Source organism: Podarcis vaucheri, assembly GCF_965113315.1.
Source record: "Podarcis vaucheri genome assembly, chromosome: 1".
NCBI lineage: Eukaryota > Metazoa > Chordata > Lepidosauria > Squamata > Lacertidae > Podarcis > Podarcis vaucheri.
Window position 1 is genome coordinate 32,172,279 of NC_138759.1, and position 20,824 is coordinate 32,193,102.

The 20,824-nt window shown below is 43.5% G+C and overlaps 1 protein-coding gene across 2 annotated transcripts in view; it reads right to left on the bottom strand.

Annotated features, from left to right (window-relative positions):
- Positions 1 to 20,824, bottom strand: part of FLVCR2 (FLVCR choline and putative heme transporter 2) — a 47,444-nt gene that overhangs the window by 22,502 nt on the left and 4,118 nt on the right. For both annotated transcript variants that reach the window (XM_082233439.1, XM_082233440.1), the window contains exons 2-3: positions 4,948 to 5,089; positions 4,281 to 4,421 (exon numbers count right to left, since the gene is read on the bottom strand). In XM_082233439.1, the coding sequence (XP_082089565.1) occupies positions 4,281 to 4,421; positions 4,948 to 5,089 (283 nt within the window). The remainder of the gene's footprint in view (positions 1 to 4,280; positions 4,422 to 4,947; positions 5,090 to 20,824) is intronic.

Below are 20,824 nucleotides of genomic sequence, written 5' to 3' on the forward strand. Positions count from 1 at the left end.
AGTTTCCCTGTTTAACGGGAAGGAGACAAATGAGCTGTTTCAACATCCCCAAAGCACAATGCAGCAGTTTGGATTCCTAAAGGGGACTTGTCAGAACAATAACGAAATGCACAAAGGGCACAGATTCATCATTGGCCTCTGCCCACAGTAGAATTAATTGCCGCAGACAGAGCAGTGATTTCTAAACCTTTCATCGCTATCGATCCTTTTCTTTAAAGTTAGGACCTGCTTTTGTATGATCAGGTCCAAGAGATCAGTGACAGTTCACTGCCCTTCTGCTCAGTGTGGACGGTAATATCAATCATCATCATCATCATCACCATCACCATCACCATCATCTCAGTAGGATGGACTGCTAGTTTGACCACACTTACAATGAATCCAAATTCTGCCAGCAATGCTGTGGCAGAAACGACACACTGCAGAATATTTAACATGGCCATACAGGACGCAGAATGGAAAGCCTGTTATTTACAAAAGGGCGATAAACCACATAGAAGGAAGTCAAGAACTCCCAGTCGAGAGACATGACATTGAACTTTGAATACTCCTGTCTTCTTCAGGAGGAAGGTCGATTGCAATCACTCTGGCACACTCTTCAAACAATCAGCAAGCCAACCACCAAGGAAGTGATAAGGCAGGCAAGATGCTGACAGCACACATTCCAGGGGCCCATCTGACCCTGAACGTAGGCAGCAGCACACCTTGCCCTTTGTGCTACACTGTTTTGACAGAGAAATGGGATGCACTGAAGGATATGCTTAAGGCCAATAACACAGTCTTGGTGGGGTGGAGGGTGGGGGAACTGGTAGAAGTCAGGAACTTGCAAAGGACTCTGGAATTCATTTCATGTCATTTGTACAAATAAAACCGCATCCTTTCTCTTGTCATAAGACCACAGCATCACAAGATTTTAGTGTGACCTTATAGAGAAGCATGCAGAGCCCTACTTGTTACAGTTGCCATTGCTGTAAAAAAAACAACCACACACACACACCCAAACCAATGCGTGACTTCACTGAAAAGCTTCATGATAAATTTGGAAGCCAAAAGGAATGTCCTATTAATTTGTATGAGAAAATGAATGCCTGGCTAACTGCTCATTAGAGAAAGTTATGTCATCTCCCTTTCTCCCTTAGTGCTGTTTGTTTGTTTGTTTGTTTGTTTGAACCTTATTCGAGTTTGAACCATTGGCAGAGTCTTGGGAAAGGGTGGAAAAAATTGCTTGTGGAGGTCAGATGAAGCCCCCGAACAGAGAGTTGGCTATCCCTGTTCCAGGCATGCTACTGCTACACCTACCTGCTCCCTGTCACAGTTTAATCCAAAGCAAGATTCACCCCCCACAATTCCCCCACACACACCTAGCAACATTTAAGTCCACTGTAGCCACAGCAGTGCAGCTGTGGAATGATTATCTGGAGGGAGGGAGATAAGTGACAAGCTGCCTCTATATAGTCCAAGATATATGAAATATTTGGTTGTTTTGGATGTTTTCAACCTGCTTATCTGTGAAAGGAGGCTGGGAAAGAGGTTAAAAGGAATAGTTTTCAAAACTATAGACTGGAAAAACCCTGGGATACTCTGGGAGGAAGGGCAGGATATAAATTGAATACTAATCATACTAATTGAATACTAATCATAACACATAATAACTGAAACAAAATAAAATAAACAAAATAAATAAACTCATTCCAGTAGCACCTTAGAGACCAATTTAGTTATTGGTATGAGCTTTCGCGTGCATGCACACTTCTTCAGAAACCATGCACATGAAAGCTCATACAAATAGCTAACTTATAGTTGGTCTCTAAGGTGCTACTGGAAGGAATTTTTATATTTTTTTATATTTATTTTTTGTTTCGACTACGGCAGACCAACACGGCTACCTACCTGTAACTAGTATGTAATAACTGGCTATACATTGCTTTGGGCTGCCCTGGGCAAGATAAAGCAACCAACAAATTTAATACTAATAATAACTAAATGGCCTAAATGTGAGAAATGCTCTCAGGAAGATCCATTTCCATCCTTTTTTTTTTGGAATTACTTTAATCCGTAACTGATCCCTGCCTCTTTCTTCTGAATTCCGTTCCACTGAATGACAGGGACAAAAAAGAGAGAGAAGACTTTCTGTCTGAAAGTCGTGCGTCTCTATTTCCTCAAAAGAATTCAAATGCGGAACAATAGTAGGACTGTCTCTAGCAACTAATTGTGATGCTCAGAGCAGCAGAGATGCCTGAATGCAAAAGACTCTGCGGTACAGTACTGGTTCTGGAGGGATTAGGGAGAAGCAGGAACACTTTGCAAACTGTATTCCCACTCAAGACATCTTCTGCACTGTGCACAGGAGGGAGGAAAAAAAGACACCCCAAAAATTGCTCCATCTCTTTCAGCCAGGAAGCCAAACCACCCAATCACTCCTTTGGCTACATAGCAGAACTGGAGCCAGAGCTCTCAGAGCAATGAGAGGTCTGTCTTTACAACACTGCATACCCTGATCCCTCAAATAAACAAATAAGGTGGTTGTTGTCTAGAGCTAGAGAGAAGCCATAGAGAACTGGAGACATATCAATCTTTTCTGTTACTGTGGAGAGAGAACTGAACACAACCATCAAATCACTCTCGCTGTGGTGGGCCCATAACTGAGACTTCTGTTGAGCAGAAGACATTGGGAGGAATTATGAGGCTTTGATTCTATCTGGGCAAGCAGTCCAGCTTGTCGGACAGAATAATTCCCCCTCTTCTCCTGCCACATGATGTCCCCGGGGGTACTCCCACCCAACTCCTGAGTCAATTTTGGGGCAGGGTGTGTGTGTGCAGGAGAGGGCAGGGCAGGCCTTCTGTGCAAGTGAAAGTCTTTGCTTAGGGCTTCTGGTGACAGGACTCCTCAGCTGAACCCTGCCCACACATTTCCACAGAACTCCTTTACAACTCCTCCCTGTTTATAGATGCTTCCTCAAAGGAGGTTTCTTCATATTCAAAATGTGCCACTTCAGTGCAACTGTGCACAGTTGCTACATAAAGCAAGGATGCTTGAAATAGCACACTAGAGATGGCTTCCTGTTTTGCCCTAAAGCAGAAAAAGCACAAGTGAAGAAAAACCCCCAGGCACTCTAGAAGGCTTCCTAAGTAACACGTTTTCTCCCCCTTTTTCTTTACCATGTACAAAAGTGGGAGAATTGTGCAAGCACACTTAAATAAGCACAAAATCTCCTAAATCAGGGGTAACTAACTCCTGGGTCATGAGCCATAGCTGGGCCTCCAGGTGTTGTTGGGGTTTTTTTGCGGGGGGTGAAAGTGAGGGCTGTCTTTCAAGAGCAGCATTGAGCACCTTTGACTTCTCTACAGCCAGTTTTTGGGTTTTTCTTCACTGCTTCTACGGAGTCAACATTCCGTCAAACGTTGCAGAAGATGGGGCTGGAACTCCAATGGGAAGGGTTAGAGATAGTTTGTGGGCAAGGAATGGGTGGAACAGTTCAAAAACTTTCCCTTCCTTTTTATTTTCTCTAAGTTGCTGGTTTGTTAAAGGTTTTTTGGTGTATGTGTTTGCAAAATTAGGAAGAAAAATACTTGTTTTAAAACTATCCTTCTGTACTGTGTTGGCAAATAGAGCTTCCAGTTTCAACCTTCATATTCAACTGACTAATTGAGTTAAAAATATGAAATTGCATGTGCTCAGAGGAGTTGTTGTTTATCAAAGTTAGCAAACTGTTTCTTATGGAGTTTAGCATTTAAAGCAGTGGAATAAAGAGGGGTGGAATAGAAATGTTCATTGTGTCTTCAATACTGAGACATGAAGAAATCAGAGGAGTGCCTCTAAACATTTTGATGATGGTGCTGACAGCAGCAAGAGTCTTCTGTCAAGACTAAGTACAAGGAAGCTTTCTTCTTAATAAAAAGTTACAACCTTTTACATAGGTGGGGCTAACAGAAAGGGGAACACAAATCACAACTGATCATGGGATGTGGTTCTGACTGTGCTCTTTCCTCACACAAATATTAGTTGCAGACTGTCTTAAAGGAAATTGGATGCTTTGGTATGTGTCTTTCTAAAAGCAGAATTAATTTTAATTTTATTTTATCTTTAACTCGATTTGGAATGTTTTCTGTGTTGTTGTTATTTTTAAAGGACGGCTTATTACAAAAGGAGTTGCTGTTTTATACTTAAGCTTGCTGCCTTGAGTACTGTATGGCACAAAGGCAGCCTAAGAATTAAAGAAAATGAATGACAGAGAAACTGCCATATTGGCTGCTTCTTAACAGCAGGAAAGGAACCTTACCATAACTGACTATTAGAAGCACAAAGTTGACATTGCGAAACAGACGGACAATAGATTGCAGATAGGAATATTCCTCAGGTGATGCTGTGTGGATCAAGGCTTGGGCCCGGCTTGGAGGATGTGCAGGCTTTTCCTTGAACACTATGGAAAGAGCACAGAACCAGAAGTTAGGAATGGATTGGATGCTGTGCCCGACTCTGCAGAACAAACATAGGGGCATTGGCAAAGAACCTTGCAGAGCAGGGGCTGGGAACTTGTTTCCCTCATCCCGTGGGCTGGTTTTGACAGATGGGTGGGGCCTCAGCCTGTCAATCACCTGGTGTCACATGATCTTTGGCCCTTATGAGTGATCAGGTGGCGATGAAGCCATGGAAGCTTCAGCAATCAGCTGATCACCGTTGCTTGCATGGCATGTGTATGGCGCTTTGCAAGCCCTGGTGATTAGCTGATGAGAAGCCAATTTCAGAAAAGAATAAACCTATCTGGTGCAAACTTTAGTCATCATTCTCACCTAGAGGTTTGTCATATGGATTTACTATTTCCAGACAGTACATATTTACAGGAAGCAGGTGTCAAAAAGAGAAGTTCACGATTTCCAGAGTTCACAGAGTGTCCAAACCTGATTTATAAATCAGCCTTAAACTGTATCCCACTTAAATCTACTTACCAAAAGCTACTAAGATGAAGAGTGCTGTTGCCACAGCTGCAGTCATAAAAAACATGATGCTAATATGATAGGCCAGCTTCTCTTCCTCTTCCACATCGGGAACCAGAACTGGAGGCAGGAGGAAACCCACTGCAATGCCAAGCTAAACACAGAAAACATCATCAGATGGCGTCTGTCATCTCTCACACTTGTCTAATCCAGCAAACTTACCTACGGTCTACAGAGGAGGTTGTTTTAAATCTACTTCATCGCATATTTTACCAAAAGCCATAAGAAGTGATCACTGCAGAACCGCCACTTATCCTGACAGGAGCAACATTATGCATTGGGCTGGACTAGAGGACCCTTGTCCTTCCAACTCTACCATTTTATGATTAACAAATCCTATAAAGGCTCAGAACTCTACAGCTATCAATTCTGCTTATGCTAGCTTCACCAGCTAAAGCCAAATTCCACAGTTTAAGCTGGCGAAGTATGCGCAAATATCCAATCATTTGGATACACTTGGCTAGACATTCTTAAGACCAGTATTAAGCCCACCCAACATTCATTTGAAGCCAGACACTAGTAAAATACAGTCCTTAGGACTGAAGCAGTGTGCCTTTGACTACAAATTGTTAGGAATCGCAAGTAAGAAGAATGCTATTGCGCTCATATCCTAACAGACTTTACATAGTCATTTGGTTAGCCACTATGAAAACAGGAGGCTGGACTAGACGAGCCTTTGGCTGAATCCAGGAGGGTTCCTCTTAGGTTTACTCTCAAATTGACATCAAGTTAATACCAATTTGTGTGTGAATATACCTATTCAACTGAGCAAAACCCCAAACAGTGTACAGAGGACCATAACACCCATAACAATGATGAAATTATAGAACATCAACATGAGTAAGATACATAAGCAAAAACCTTTTGACATCTTAAGCAAAAGCTACATATTCTTACTGAAGTCTTGAAAGAATAAAAATGTATCGAAGTGTTTTCTAAAGGTTGTGAGGTTTAAGCCCAGATGAGCTCCCCATTGTCAGGAAGGTTTTTAGGCTGCCTCCTGTGAACTCTCACTATTTTACACAGCAAAGGACTTTCAACCAGGGCTCATTGCGCTAGAATGCAGTGTTCTTGCACTGAGCCTTGTGTTAAGGTGTCCTAGCACTTTGTGCCTCAGCCCTATATATAAATACATCGCCATCCTAAATACACAACAGGGTTAAATTGTTTCCTAAATTTTAAAATGCAAAGCCTTTTCAAAGAGGAAATCCAAAACTAGGTATCCTTTTAAAGATATTCATACGAGTCGATAAGGATGGGTACTTACTATCAACCCTGTAGCTAACAAATATGGACGAACCTAATATTGTACATGCTGTGACATCCCAGCATGTCAGTTCTCCTAGCTGAGACGCAGGGAGAATGGGCTTAGTTAATGCAGTACATCACTCCCTTTAAGAGCAAACTCAGGTGGTGAGTGCCAACAGATACTGATCTAAAACAGGGGTGCTGAGAAACCAAAGAGAGGTATCGGTCAACTTAGGTGTGAGGGGGAGCCTGTCCAATAAGGACTAAGCATACTCACATTGGGAAACAGAAACTGGGAATTTGGTGTGGGGATGGCTGGTCTGCTGTGGGAGGTTGTAGCAGATTGGCTCAACAGTTTCTGGGAATCGCAAGGAGGCAGTGCTGTTGCATTCAGGTGCTGCCTTTGCATTTCCCCTAAACATTTGATTTACTGCTAAGAGAACAGGATTGTGGCCTAGATGGGCCACTGACCTAATTTAGCAGACTCTTCTCTTCTTAGAAACATTCCTATTCTGAGATAAAAAGACAATGTAGTATTTTGTAGCAGGTCCCACCTTCTTGTCTAACTGGGCATTCCTTCACAAGAAGTCTACTCTAAATAGACTAAGTGAACTGGAAAAACTTATTCTCTCTTTTACAGACTATGGTGGGCTCTCAGGCCAGACTTTCAGCATTTGTGACTGCTATGCAGGCTGCATGGCTGTGTCTGGCTTATCTTGTATGAAGGTGGAATCAAAGCTTTGCTTTTCTGCATGGAAGGCTTGACTTGCATATTTAGGTTAATGTGCCCTGCTCTGTCACAACCAACTCTACGGACTGCTGTTTAAACACAGAACCAGAATACATCGCTTCTGTTTTGTTGGTATTACCAGCTATTTCACAATAACTGTGAAACAGGAGCAGAACTTAGGAAAACTGAAATATATCATTGTTATCACAAAGATATATGACAAATGCGTTACAAAATAAATTGTGAAAACTAAATAGTTCCTCATGTTATGGTGGAGAAATTCAAATTATGGACTGTGTCATGTTTGACCTTTCAATATATTAACTTGTTTTCAATTGTGAAACAAATAATACCATCTAAACTTACAAATCATTAACTCCCACAATGTTTGCTGGAGATCTTCATTTGCCAGGCATCGCCCTGAAAGTCCCTCTTATCATTCCACACCTGGGCTGCTTTGGAGCTATTATCATAGTGAGACAAATGTGGGCAGAGATTCCTGAAACTCAGATCATTTATATGAATGACAGAGCCACAACTGAAAGCTATAATGCAGTGGTGTCTATCAGGTAGATTGCGGGATGAAAGAAAGTGATCACCGAATGTAATGTTGGCCCCTAAAAAAAGCTCCACAACTTTGGCTCTTCCCTCCAATGACAATGGGTAGATCACTGCCAGTTTTTTATACTGGGAACAGATTGCAGTCCCTTGGTAGTTGGACATCCCTGCTATAATGTAATGCACAACATATCCCACTTCAGTGCGTGGCACAATTAAGAAAAGATTTCCAAGAATTTTGCCACTAGCACTTTCAGTGTGAGAAGCACTTCAAACTGCTTATCACGTTCATCCTGGAAAAGGACCCTACAAATATGTAAGTGCATCCACTTTGTGGACTGGAAACAAACAAACTCAAAGGTAAGTGCCTTGCCCAAGGATAGAGTAGACTTTTTGATGACTCAGTGGCATCATAAACTATTGTGCCATGTTTTAGACCACAACTCAAAGTTGCTGCTTCTATTCAGGTCACTCTGTTCAAGTCCTCTCTCAGAAATTAGGCCCCACTAATTCCCAAGGTCCCCAAAAGAAGACAACCAGCTTAATTTCTGTATAGCTGTGAGGAAAGCATACAGATCTGAGCCTTTACTTGAAAAGGAAATAAGGTCCCCCATCCCTGATCTACAACTATAGCAAATCCTAAAACTGATGCCAGCTACTTCCTCCCACAGTCCAGCATGCAATAGTAAAGGTAAAGGTAAAGGTACCCCTGCCCGTACGGGCCAGTCATGTCCGACTCTGGGGTTGTGCGCCCATCTCACTTAAGAGGCCGGGAGCCAGCGCTGTCCGGAGACACTTGCGGGTCACGGGGCCAGCGTGACGAAGCTGCTCTGGCGAGCCGGCACCAGCGCAGCACACGGAAACGCCATTTACCTTCCCGCTAGTAAGCGGTCCCTATTTATCTACTTGCACTTAAGGGTGCTTTTGAACTGCTAGGTGGGCAGGAGCTGGGACCGAAAGACGGGAGCTCACCCCGCTGCGGGGAATCGAACCGCCAACCATGCGATCGGCAAGTCCTAGGCGCTGAGGTTTAACCCACAGCGCCACCCGCGTCCTTGTAAGCATGCAATAGTAGATCAGAGCAAACCTAAAATTTAAATATTCCTCTTGTCATTTCTTCTGTTTTTACATGTTCAGCTGGTGGTTAGGATAAAATAAATTTCGTCAAATTTCTTCACTGTCATGACGGGCAATCCTGCACTTTGCATGTGGTTCGGAGACAGTTGCCAATATAGTTCCTTCCATTGGCAGGAAAACCACAACAGGCTCCAAGAACAACTTTTAATTTGGATATATCGGGTAGCATCCAACATAGCATTACTCAGAGGAAAAGGAAAAGGTAAAGGACCGCTGACAGTTAAGTCCAATCACGAACAACTCTGGGGTTGCAATGCTCATCTTGCTTTACTGGCCGAGGGAGCCGACGTTTATCCGCGGTTTTTCCGGGTCATGTTACCAGCATGACTAAGCCACTTCTGGTGAAACTAGAGCAGAGCACAGAAAGGCCGTTTACCTTCCCGCTGGAGCTGTACCTATTTATCTACTTGCGCTTTGACATGCTTTCAAACTGCTAGGTTGGCAGGAGCAGGGACCAAGCAATGGGAGCTCACCCCATTGCCGGGATTCAAACCGCCGACCTTCTGATTGGCAAGTCCTAGGCTCTGTGGTTTAACCCACAGCGCCACCCACATCCCTGTACTCGGAGTGCATCCATTGAAATTAATTAATAAGGTTAACTTAGGCCCATTAATTTCAACAGGTCCACTCGAAGTAAAACTCAGTTGTCTACTACCCAGTGTTTTGTGAACACTGTTAAACGAAGAGTAAAAAAGCAGAAAGAAGCCCCCTAAAAATACATTAAAGTCAATCTTGCTTTTTCACTTCTTTTTTTATTACAGACAAAAGCAAAATGAAAAGGTTTGAGCATTACTTCTCAAAGCAGCCAAAGACTCACACATCCTGGCAACCCTTATGCTTGCACCTCCTAGAAGGATTTTCCAGAAAACTTTTTGTCCACAATTAAAATGAGCCTGAAATGTCTGTCAGAGAGAAAAAGAATTAATGAGCTCTGCCAGGCCTTTCGGGATTTTTGGAAGGAAATGAATGCAAAGGCAAGAGACATCACCTCTCTTTTCAAGTGGTGCATATAGCCTTACTTGACACCCCACTGCACTTTGCCCTATTTTCTCCAGTCCTGCTTCAGCTCTACTCAAACACAAATACATCTTATGCTTTCATTTGTTTTATTTCCCCAAACACCCAGTGTAAGATATCTGTGATTCCCCCCCCCCTTTATTTAATTATAGGCATTGGAGTTGGGATATTGGGAGTGATTTTCAGTGGACCATAGCATAAGGTAAAGGTAAAGGGACCCCTGACCATTAGGTTCAGTTGTGATCGACTCTGGGGTTGCAGCGCTCATCTCGCTTTACTGGCCGAGGGAGCCGGCATACAGCTTCCGGGTCATGTGGCCAGCATGACTAAGCCACTTCTGGCGAACCAGAGCAGCGCACGGAAACGCCATTTACCTTCCCGCTGGAGTGGTACCTATTTATCTACTTGCACTTTGATGTGCTTTTGAACTGCTAGGTTGGCAGGAGCAGGAACCGAGCAACGGGAGCTCACCCCGTCACAGGGATTTGAACCGCCGACTTTCTGATCAGCAAGTCCTAGGCTCTGTGGTTTAACCACAGCGCCACCCGCATCCCTTGGACCACAGCATAGATAGAGGGTAACCCCAACCAAAAATACATGTGTGTTTAAGTGGATGCATTTCCCCCAATAAACATGGAAGTGGACACATGATCCTTTCCCATGTAAGAACCGCCTTCATGGAGGAAGTATATGACCAGTGGTACCAGCAAAACCTCTGATGGGCAAACACCCTCCAAGTACCACAATCCTCCACCCTCCTTTCCAGGCTGGTTTGCACAAAACACAAATAGACTGACTCAACCTCACCACACACAAATAATGTATATTGCTTTCTAATATAGCACAAAGGACTCCATTTAGAAAAGCAATTTGAACTTCATTTTAAAAAAGAAAAGAAAAACAGCTTTGGCAGAGTTTGTAGTAAGCCTTTATGGACTGAACATCTGAAATAACCACATGCAGAAATGCATAAACACGGAGCTATTCAGGGGGAAAGCAGAATACCACAGGGAGCATGGTCATCAGCTAAAAAATTCTGCAGAGTAAGAAAGAAAGGCAGATATAACTCCTACAGAAGAAAGCACAGCCGGAAATGCGAACACATCTTGCGACCAAGCAGCCTATGACATGGCACTTTCAAAAAGGACTTCTGACCTGGTCACAACTCATCTCAGAGGTTCAAGTCACTGAGCAGCATCTTCCTTTATTTCCAGCACTCAAGCAAGTGTGCCATCACTTCTGTCATCAAAATCGCACCAACCACATGCTAAAAAGGAAATATTAGCCAGCTTGGGGAAACACCAAAGTTTGCACAAATACAAAAAGGGGTGGGGGGTGGGGACTAAAGAGATAGGACCCAAAAGCATCCCAGTGATGGCTGAGCATGTTCACTGGGCATGAAGTGCACTGTTGGGGAGGGTGGAAAACCAAGAGGGAGAAGGAAGGGAATGGAGAGACCTGGAAGAGAAGAAGGTGGTTGACTGGGACCAGGAAGGGAGGGACTGTTGCAGGTCCAACCCGTGGCCTTTAAGTCAAACTGGCTTAATGTTTATCCTACAGTCTCTTTTTCCTTAACAGTGCAATCTTATCCATGTTTAAATGGAAAATTCCCACTGAGTTCAATGAAGCTTACTCACAGGGAAGTAGATCTAAAAGTACAGCCTCGGGGTCTGATTTCTAATGGCTACTGTCTAGGAGGAGAGATTCAGGAACCAAACAGGTTTCCAAGTGTGGGGAAACCATACATGAGTAAGCACCACTCAGATCAAAGGGACACTCCAGAACAAGGTAGGAACAGAGCAATGTAGCTGGAATATCAAACAAACACATTTTGCAATACCAGTCACCTAAATTTCAAAAGCAGTGTTGTTCTCCACAATTTGCCAAGACACAGAAACTTGCCAAAGTGAACTTGAGAATCAAACCCCCAACCAAGGGATAGCAGAAACATTTTTTTAATTAGTTGCCCAGGGTCAGCTGAAGGCAGCATGGGAAGGTGCTGTGAAGCTGCTGCTCCTGCCTCCCAGGAATAGCGTTGTGGCCAAGGGGAGACCAAGAAGGTCCCATCCATCAGCCAGAGAAGGAGCAGCTGCAGGAAACCTGCAGAAAGGATGCTCCACTCCAAATGCCAGCTGCACTGGGACCACAGAAGGAAGATGCTCTACATCCACCAAGGAACAAGAGCCCCCAAAAGACTGATTCAATAAGGAAACATTAACAAGCAAATAAATAAACAGAAAATGGCCTAAACTCAACTACAGAGAAATGCCTGCTTATTCTTCACCTCTTTGTTCTGGCCTTAAAGAACTTATTTCCTTCCTGCTTGGCAGGGGGTTGGACTCGATGGCCCTTGTGGTCTATTCCAACTCTATGATTCTATGATTCTACTTCTTCCACCCTCTCGCCTTCCCTGCTGTGTCTTTGTAAGCCCGGTAGCAATGCCCCTCCCTCCCTCTCTTTTTAATGTGAACTTCTTTGGGAAACAATAATTTTCTGAAAAGCAGCACTAAGATATAGTAAAATAAATAATCACACCGGTTTTGCTGGCTACTGCAAGACCCACAAGGGCAGAAGACACATGGCTACACCCTATTTCCTCCTCACTAGGGAGATATTTCAGCCATGTAAAACTCATACAGAATGGTAAAGGCTGCAACTATCTGATGAAGCCTTACCAGACCGGTGCTTATTCCACAATTCCCACTGTCAGCCATATGTCTGGACAGCAGCCTTGAGCAGAGGAGAGGAAGTCCCTGGTACGTGCGGGTTGTGGGGATTGGATGTGCCATTGCCATAAATGCAACCAATCCCAAAAATAAGTGCACTGCAGTCAGGCCCAAGCTAAGCGCCAACAGATGCGCTACAGAAAGTGGTATGCAGGCTATTTGTGTCTCAGTGTTGCTTAATTTCCCCTCAGGCTGGCATCTAGTTTTACAAACCCAGTCATTTTTTCAGGAGCCACATCTCTGCTGGAATACAGTGGTGCCTCAGGTTACATACGCTTCAGGTTACATATGCTTCAGGTTACAGACTCCGCTAACCCAGAAATAGTGCTTCAGGTTAAGAACTTTGCTTCAGGATAAGAACAGAAATCGGGCTCCGGCGGAACAGCAGCAGCAGGAGGCCCCATTAGCTAAATTGGTGCTTCAGGTTAAGAACAGTTTCAGGTTAAGAACGGACCTCCGGAACAAATTAAGTACTTAACCTGAGGTACCACTGTACAACACACACTCCACTTTCTCCCCTGGACTTTAGAAGAAATTACAGTGGTACCTCGGGTTAAGTACTTAATTCGTTCCGGAGGTCCATACTTAACCTGAAACTGTTCTTAACCTGAAGCACTATTTCTGGGTTAGCGGAGTCTGTAACCTAAAGCGTATGTAACCTGAAGCATATGTAACCCGAGGTACTACTGTAGATCATAAATGGCAAATCTGCAGTGTCTCCTGTAATTAGAATATTCCACTTCATCCAGCCATATGGTTGCATTGGGGTTTGTCTCACAAACCACTATGGCCTCCCCTGCCCCCCCCCCCACATTAAAGCCTTGCCACCTCTTGGTTAAGGGTTTGTGGGAGATCCAGACCAACACCCAGCTTTTGTTTCTGCCTCCCCATCTTATCTTCCTAACAATCTTCTTCACTCATCTCACCTTCATCTCATTCACAGACAATAAAGTATAAAAATGAATTCCTCCAACTTCCATTTATGCTGTAGCGGGGATCCTTGGCAAATGAATATTATAATGAGCCCTAGTTGGCCTTGCTGTCCTTTAAAATCTCCAGATTCTAACACCCACCACGGCAAGAGTAAGAAGGGAAAACAAAGAGGATCAAAGCTCCCCAGGATGCTTTGGAGTTGTTCAAATCCACACCAAGAGAAACTCAGCTTCAATGTTACCATATTTTCCCGTGTATAAGACGCCCCCATGTATAAGACACCCCCTATTTTGGGGGACTCCAAATTGAGAAAATGGGGGGAGATTGTATCCGTGTATAAGACAACCCACAATTTTGAACATGATTTTTAAATTAAGAAACCTAGTCTTATACACAGAAAAGTACTGTATATTGCACATCAAGAAATGTACCACTGATGCTAAGAGGATGCCAATACTAAGATCTGTTGTATTTTTGTGCATTTCAGGGGTCCCACGAGCCTATAGATACTTTCCTCTCATACATGGGTGCTGATGTGGCCACCCTGCACTCTGGAAATAGAATATTTGACTATAAAACTGACTTACCCTGCAGGAATGTTGCAACATTCGCAACTCGATAGTGCTCATGAAGCACTTTGAACACTGTGCAAAGATTAGACATTACTGTTCCTTGGCCACCTATATTATATTATATTATATTATATTATATTATATTATATTATATTATATTTTATATTAATTTTATTTTATTTTTCTCTTTGGAAATGTTTTCTGGTATTTCCTGGGAAAATTCCATTGCCAAACCCTTGTCCAGCTCATTTCAGTCCCCCTCCTTTGCCAGAATCAAATGCACATCCTAGTTCAGTTCAATACTCAAATAAAACTTGCCTTTCATATGCAGGACTTCTGGCCCTCCTGGGCTCACATTCAGGGCAAAGTTAAAGCAGCAAGGTTGGGTTAATCTAGCTGGCTAGCAGGAATTTGTAGTCACGATATGTGAGGGACATATTTAAGGGCACTACAAATGTATGCAGACTATTCTGAAAAGCATATTGCAATTATCCAATGCACTTTTCTTTGGCTCAGCATACCACCCTCAAAGCCGGCGAGGAGGTGAAGCAATTTGCCTCGGCAGCAGATCGAACCCGTGCTTTGCCATTGTGCCACTGCCAGCTCACTGCCCATGCTGCTGCCACAACATCCTTGCCCTCACTGCTATTGCTGCACCTTCACCACTGCCGCTGCATCGTAGAGGCAGTGAGGGTGCAGCTGCAGACAAGGGTGCAATTATGGTGGCGAGGCCGGTAACAGTGTGGGCACAACACTGGGGGTAGGGAGGGGGCCTGGATTGGGGGGGGGGGTGTCAGGTGGTGGGGCATTTTGCCTACAGTGGCAAAATGTCCAGGGCCACCCTGCCAGCCCATATATCAGGACATATTTTATCAGTTCAATGACATAATAATAATAATATCACATATATCATATCATATCGTATATCATATCATATATCATATATCATCATATATCATCATGTATCATATATCATATATCATATCATCATATAATATAACATAACATTATATTATAATATAATATGCAAGAACTTAAAGGCAGTGTCTGCCAAACACCATTACCATTTATGACTTCATTTGAGAAATTACATCTACAGTGGTGCCCCGCAAGACGAATGCCTCGCAAGACGAAAGAGTTTTCCGTTTTGGAGGTGCTTCGCGAAACTAATTTCCTATGGGCTTGCTTCGCAAGACGACAATGTCTTGCGAGTTCCTGCTGGTTTTTTTCCCTCCCCCCCCCCTTTTTCTAAGCCGCTAAGTCGCTTATCAGCTGATCCGATCAGCAGATAAGCCGATAAAAGCCGCTAATCCGCTAATCCGTCAACGGGCTTGCTTCGCAAGACGAAAAAACCGCTAGATGAAGAGAATCACAGAACGGATTATTTTCGTCTTGCGAGGCACCACTGTAGTTTAATTTGACACCAAAGCCCCATCAAATATACGAAATATTTAAACAAGATAAAAAGATTGGATTTGATAATCAGCCCTCTAAACTCGAAACTGAATTAATAAATAATAAAATCAGGGTAATTTCGAGAATATATTGACTCCTCCTGGAATGGGAAGTTAAGGAGGAGGAGGTTAAGGCAACAATGATTAGATGGGCACAGGACATTGGACATCCAATAATGATGGCCGAATGGGAAGAGCTTTGGAGAACAAATATGAGATTTACGGCGTGTTATAACATCAAAGAAAAGATGCAGCACAGATGGTACCTCACCCCCTCAAGACTATCAAAGATGTATAAAAATTTAGCGAATACTTGTTGGAGGTGTGGTGGGAGTAATGGCGAGATGTATCATATGTGGTGGACATGTAGGAAGATCAAAGTGTTCTGGGGCTTAATTTACGAGGAGTTGAAAAAAATGTTTGGAATAACTTTTTTTAAAAGACCAGAGGCCTTTCTGTTAAGCATTGTTGGCAGGGACATCCCGAAGGCCTTTAGGGAGGTATTCTTATATGCAACGGCCGCAGCTCAGACTTTGGTGGCAAAGGGTGGAAGGAACAAGAAGCCCCAACAATAACGGACTGGCATTGCAAGCTACAAGAATTTGCTGAAATGACGCAGTTAACAAATACCCCGAGAGGCAATTCAAAATAATAATTTATGGTAAAGTGGGATAGATATAAAACATATGTTCAAAAATACAGTAAAGGTTCGCTATCTATGCTAGCATTTGATTGATGTTGGAGTGAGAATGAGTTGAGAAATAAGACTAAGAGCACATATTGATATAGGAATGTATTAGTTAAAATGTAAAGAAATATACAATAATAAGAGTACATTCATTTGTAAAAAAGGAATATACAATGGGAAAGACAGGAAGTCTAGTGTGTTGGTATGTACAGTGGTGCCTCGCAAGACGAAATTAATCCATTCCGCGAGTCTCTTCGTCTTGCGGTTTTTTCCTCTTGCAAAGCACGGCTATTAGCGGCTATTAGCGGCTTAGCGGCTATTAACGGCTTAGCGGCTTTAAGAAAAAGGAAACAAACTCGCAAGACGTTTTGTCTTGCGAAGCAAGCCCATAGGGAAATTTGTCTTGCGGAACGACTCAAAAAACAGAAAACTCTTTCGTCTTGCGCGTTTTTCGTCTTGCGAGGTACCACTGTATATGATTGGGGGGGTGTTTTTCTTTTTTCTTTTTGTTCTTTCTTTTTGTTTGTTTCATTTTCTTTCTAGGTATATAAAATTTGTATATAATTTTTGTATACATGTTGGAAATTATATTATAGTAAGTCCTGTAATGTAATATGACAACTTTTACCGATGTAATATAAGAATGTTAACAAATAAATAAAATGAAAATTCAAAATAAAAAAAATTAATTTGACACCAAAGCCCACCTTGGATAGCCACCAAACATAAGTCAAACATGTTGAGTCACAACAGCAAACTTTGAAAAAACTACAGTACCCGACAAATTATTCCTCTAAACAAAATGAAAGCCTAGCTGAAAGGCAGAGGGCTACTAAAAACATTATGAACAGCTCAAGCAACAGTACTCTGTGATATTGCATCAAACATTTTATAAGAGATACTATCCAGACTTTTGTCCTTGAAACAAAAGCAAAGTCTACAAGATATGTCTAATGTACCACGTCCCCAATGGCAACCCAAAAACATTGTCTCCCTATCTCAGTGTTTGCATTCTGGGTTTAAGGTCAAGATACTTAGCTGGAGAGCAGGAAAGCAGAAGGAATCTCATAGATCCCTCTTGCAACATTGTGTGTTCCAAGAAATCATGTGATAACTTAAACAATGAAAAAGCACAAGTGGGGATTATTTAGAATGGGGCAAACGCACTAGCTGACAAGCCTTTAGAATAAATGTTGGTAGTTAGATGCTATCTTGAGCTACCTGAACCAGGGGAAATTGTGAGAGATAGAAAGGCAATCTGCTCTTCCTCCTCACTGATTCCTTCTCTTTCAATAACTACTTGTTGGCAAAGAAGATCATTTCCTTTCAGGCTTTACTTACTGTATCTTCTACAAGTTCAGTATCAGCAGAGGGGGATTTTGGGGAGTGTGACTGGTCCTGGTGCACTTGGTGCCAACACAAAGGACGCTGCAGGGCTTTGCAATTATAATGTAGTGAACTGAGCAGAATGGAAGAGTTGGGAAAGTCATTGAATTTTGGCCTCGTACAGGATGCTGCTGAAATTTTTAAGACCACTGGTATCAGTATTGACTGTTATCTTCTTGGTTCCAGCTTGGCCATCTGTAAACCTGTACTTAGAATGGCCTTGAGTTTTCTTTATCCTTTTAGCCAGCAGTCTAACCAGACTATTTTGTCCTGCACTATAATATAATTACCAAACTCCAACAGAGTGAGACATCAGAAAGATAAATCAACTTTATTTCAACCAAGGAAACACGTGAAATCTGGCAGAAAGAGGCTCTGGTCACATCAAATGTGCTTAAACAATGCACCATGAAAATGCAGCACAGGCAATATGCCCAGGCAACATGCTCCCCAAATATGCCAGCATCCCCTGGACTCCTGCCCAAGTGCAAAGCAGCGGGCAAATGCATTGACATGTTTCTACTGCTTACACCATGAAGCAGCCGCAAATGTTGCAAAATTACAAAAGTCAACTCTTTGTTACAGTAACCTGTACCCTCTTTAGGGAAAAGAGGGATCCCACTCTCAAATCCAGGGGTTAGCAAACTTTTTCAGCAGGGGGCCGGTCCACTGTCCCTCAGACCTTGGGGGGGGGGGCAACTATATTTTTTTGGGGGGTGAGAACGATTTTCGCCCGCCTGCAAAGAGGCCTGAAGATGCTTCGCTTTACCTGTCCCAGTTGTTGTCCCAATAGCTGCAGTTGGGCTTCTCCAGCCAGCCAGGCGCCATGGCGGGGTAGGAGGCTGCGTTGGCTGGCGAAGGCAGAAGCAGCAGCCCTGGCGGAGGAGCCGCGGACAGAGGTAGGGGAACCAGGGCGTCGCAGGAGCTTTTAACCACCTGCTGCTGCTGCTTCCCAAGGGGCACTGTGAAGACAGAGCCGCCTGCCAACCCGCAAGCGGCGGCCGTGGCCACCACAACAACCTGCCTGAATGCCATGGGAGGAATGAAGGAGGGAGGGAGGGATGAAGAAAGCGTGCGAGGAAGCGGTGCAGAGAAGGAAGGAAGGGAGGGAGGGAGGGAGGGAGGGAGGGAGGAAGCAGCGCTGAGGAAGAGGGGGGAGGAGGAAAATGCAGCAGCAGCAGCCAGGAGCAGGCGTCACAAGCCCCCTTCACAGCACTGCCCTGCTGAGGAGGGCAGGTGAGTGAGCCGACTCCCACCATCGATGGTGGGACAAGATTGCTCCGTCCCTGAGGAGAAAAGTGCAGCCGTGGGAGGGAGAGGGAGGGAAAAGGAAAGAACATGCACGCTGGCGATCCACTCCGAGATTCCTGGCCCGTCTATGGGTCGGATCTAGAAGGCAATTGGGCCTGATCCGGCCTGTGGACCTTAGTTTGCCAACCCATGCTCAAATCCCATAGAAAGGTTCTATCTTTGAGTTCTATTTGACCCTTTCTTTCTTTCTTTCTTTCTTTCTTTCTTTCTTTCTTTCCTTCCTTCTTTCCTTCCTTCCTTCCTTCCCTCTCTTTCTCTCTTTCTGCATGTGTGCATTTCCAGACAACTCTGGCAGAGGAACTGTTCAGCTGCTGACTTAGGTCTCTAACAGCTCAAACAGTTTTACAAAGTTAAGTGTCTCTGCTATGAAGAGCCATTTAAAATGCATCAATGGTACTTGATCTGAGAGATCATTCTTAAGGACATGCAATTTCAGTCCGGTGAGACAAGCACACTTATCTCCTTTCAAATGCGTGCAGCAATCTTCACCATCACCTTCATATGGAAACATTTGCTTCCAACGACACTGACTTTTAATGATCACAGCTATTATTATGCCTATATCTTCTGCATGTGCAGAACTCAGGAAGTGTGCCTGGAAGCCAAGGCATCTTCTTATTGCGCAATGTCAGCATCAGGCACTTCCCGTTTGCCTTCAGCAATCCACACCTGTGAGGGGGAAGAAGCTGAACACAGAGCATTTCTTATACAGGAGCCGGAGGGAAACTTATTTTGTTTGCTCTTGTTCAGCTCCGTAATATCCTGATTTTAGAAAAGAACATCATTATTGAGCACAGTAGATGCTAGCAATAATATTCTGTCTAGGACAAACAACTGGAGAGCAGCATACTTGGCAAGAAAATAAAGAAAGATTTTCAATTAAGAGGATCCATCAAGTTTGCAGGAGTACTAATACATCTCCTATGGTGGCCATTCATTGCAAAGAAAATGTTCCAAATACAAGCTATTATAAAGCAGCTAGATTTATTTGTTTATTTGTTTGCTTGCTGCCCACCTGACTAGGTTTCCACAGCCATTCTGAGCAGCTTCCAACAAATTATAAAACGACAACAAAATACCAAACATTAAAAACCTACCTGTCTCTACCTATTCTGACAGAAACATGGCCTTTTAAACTGCAAGGGGAGCGTGTTTTTGTTTGTTACTATGTTATGCATTTTTGTGTTTCTTATTATAAATTGCCTTGTGGTCCTCTCACTATCTTAATAGGGTATGATTCACCTAATGAGCCCTTGGCAAGGACTTCGGCTTGAACAATGTGGCTTCCCCAACTCTCCTCTTCTCAGGTACCCACCCAAATTGGCTGAGAGGGTTTCTGGAGAAAACTCCAGAACAGCGTTTGCTCTGGCCAGGGAGGGGAAGGAGAGCATTTCAACCGGCTAGCTAAAACGCTTGCATTGGCAGAAGGATCAGAAGAGCATATTGCTGAATACAACCCGCAGTCTTTGAGGGTTGGAGGGTTAGTTGCATGGTCTTATATTTAAAATGAAGGCCTTAGTTTCACAGTGAGGTTAACCACAAACGCAAAGATAGGAGAGTCCTGGAATTCTCTCTTAATCAAGATAAAAGCGGCAAATGCATGTGGGAATTCCCTTTGATGCAGCAGAATCAGCATTTAGGGAGACGGCACTAGAGCAAGGGTAGCCAATGCTGTGGTCTGCAGATGTTGCTGGACTCCCACCAGCCCCGGCCAGCACGGTCACAGATGATGGGAATTGTTGTTCTAGCCTAGAGCATCAGTTGGATTCCACACTGGCTACCCCTGCGGTAGAGAACATTGAACACTTCCGCCACATCATGCACAAACAAACTCACCAGAGACAATTGTACTTTGATGTACACGGACATTTCCTTTATTTTCCCCTGCCCAGGAAGCCACTTCTCTGATAACAATGCCAATTTTGAAAGGAGGGGGAAGTATAGAGCTTAGATCTGCTGCCAGTATCACAAGAGAGCCACTAATTGTTTTTAACTGTCTTTATTGATGATTTTAATATTTATCAGAGTAGAGGTTTTACTACAATTCAACTAGGGGGATTCGAGGAAGT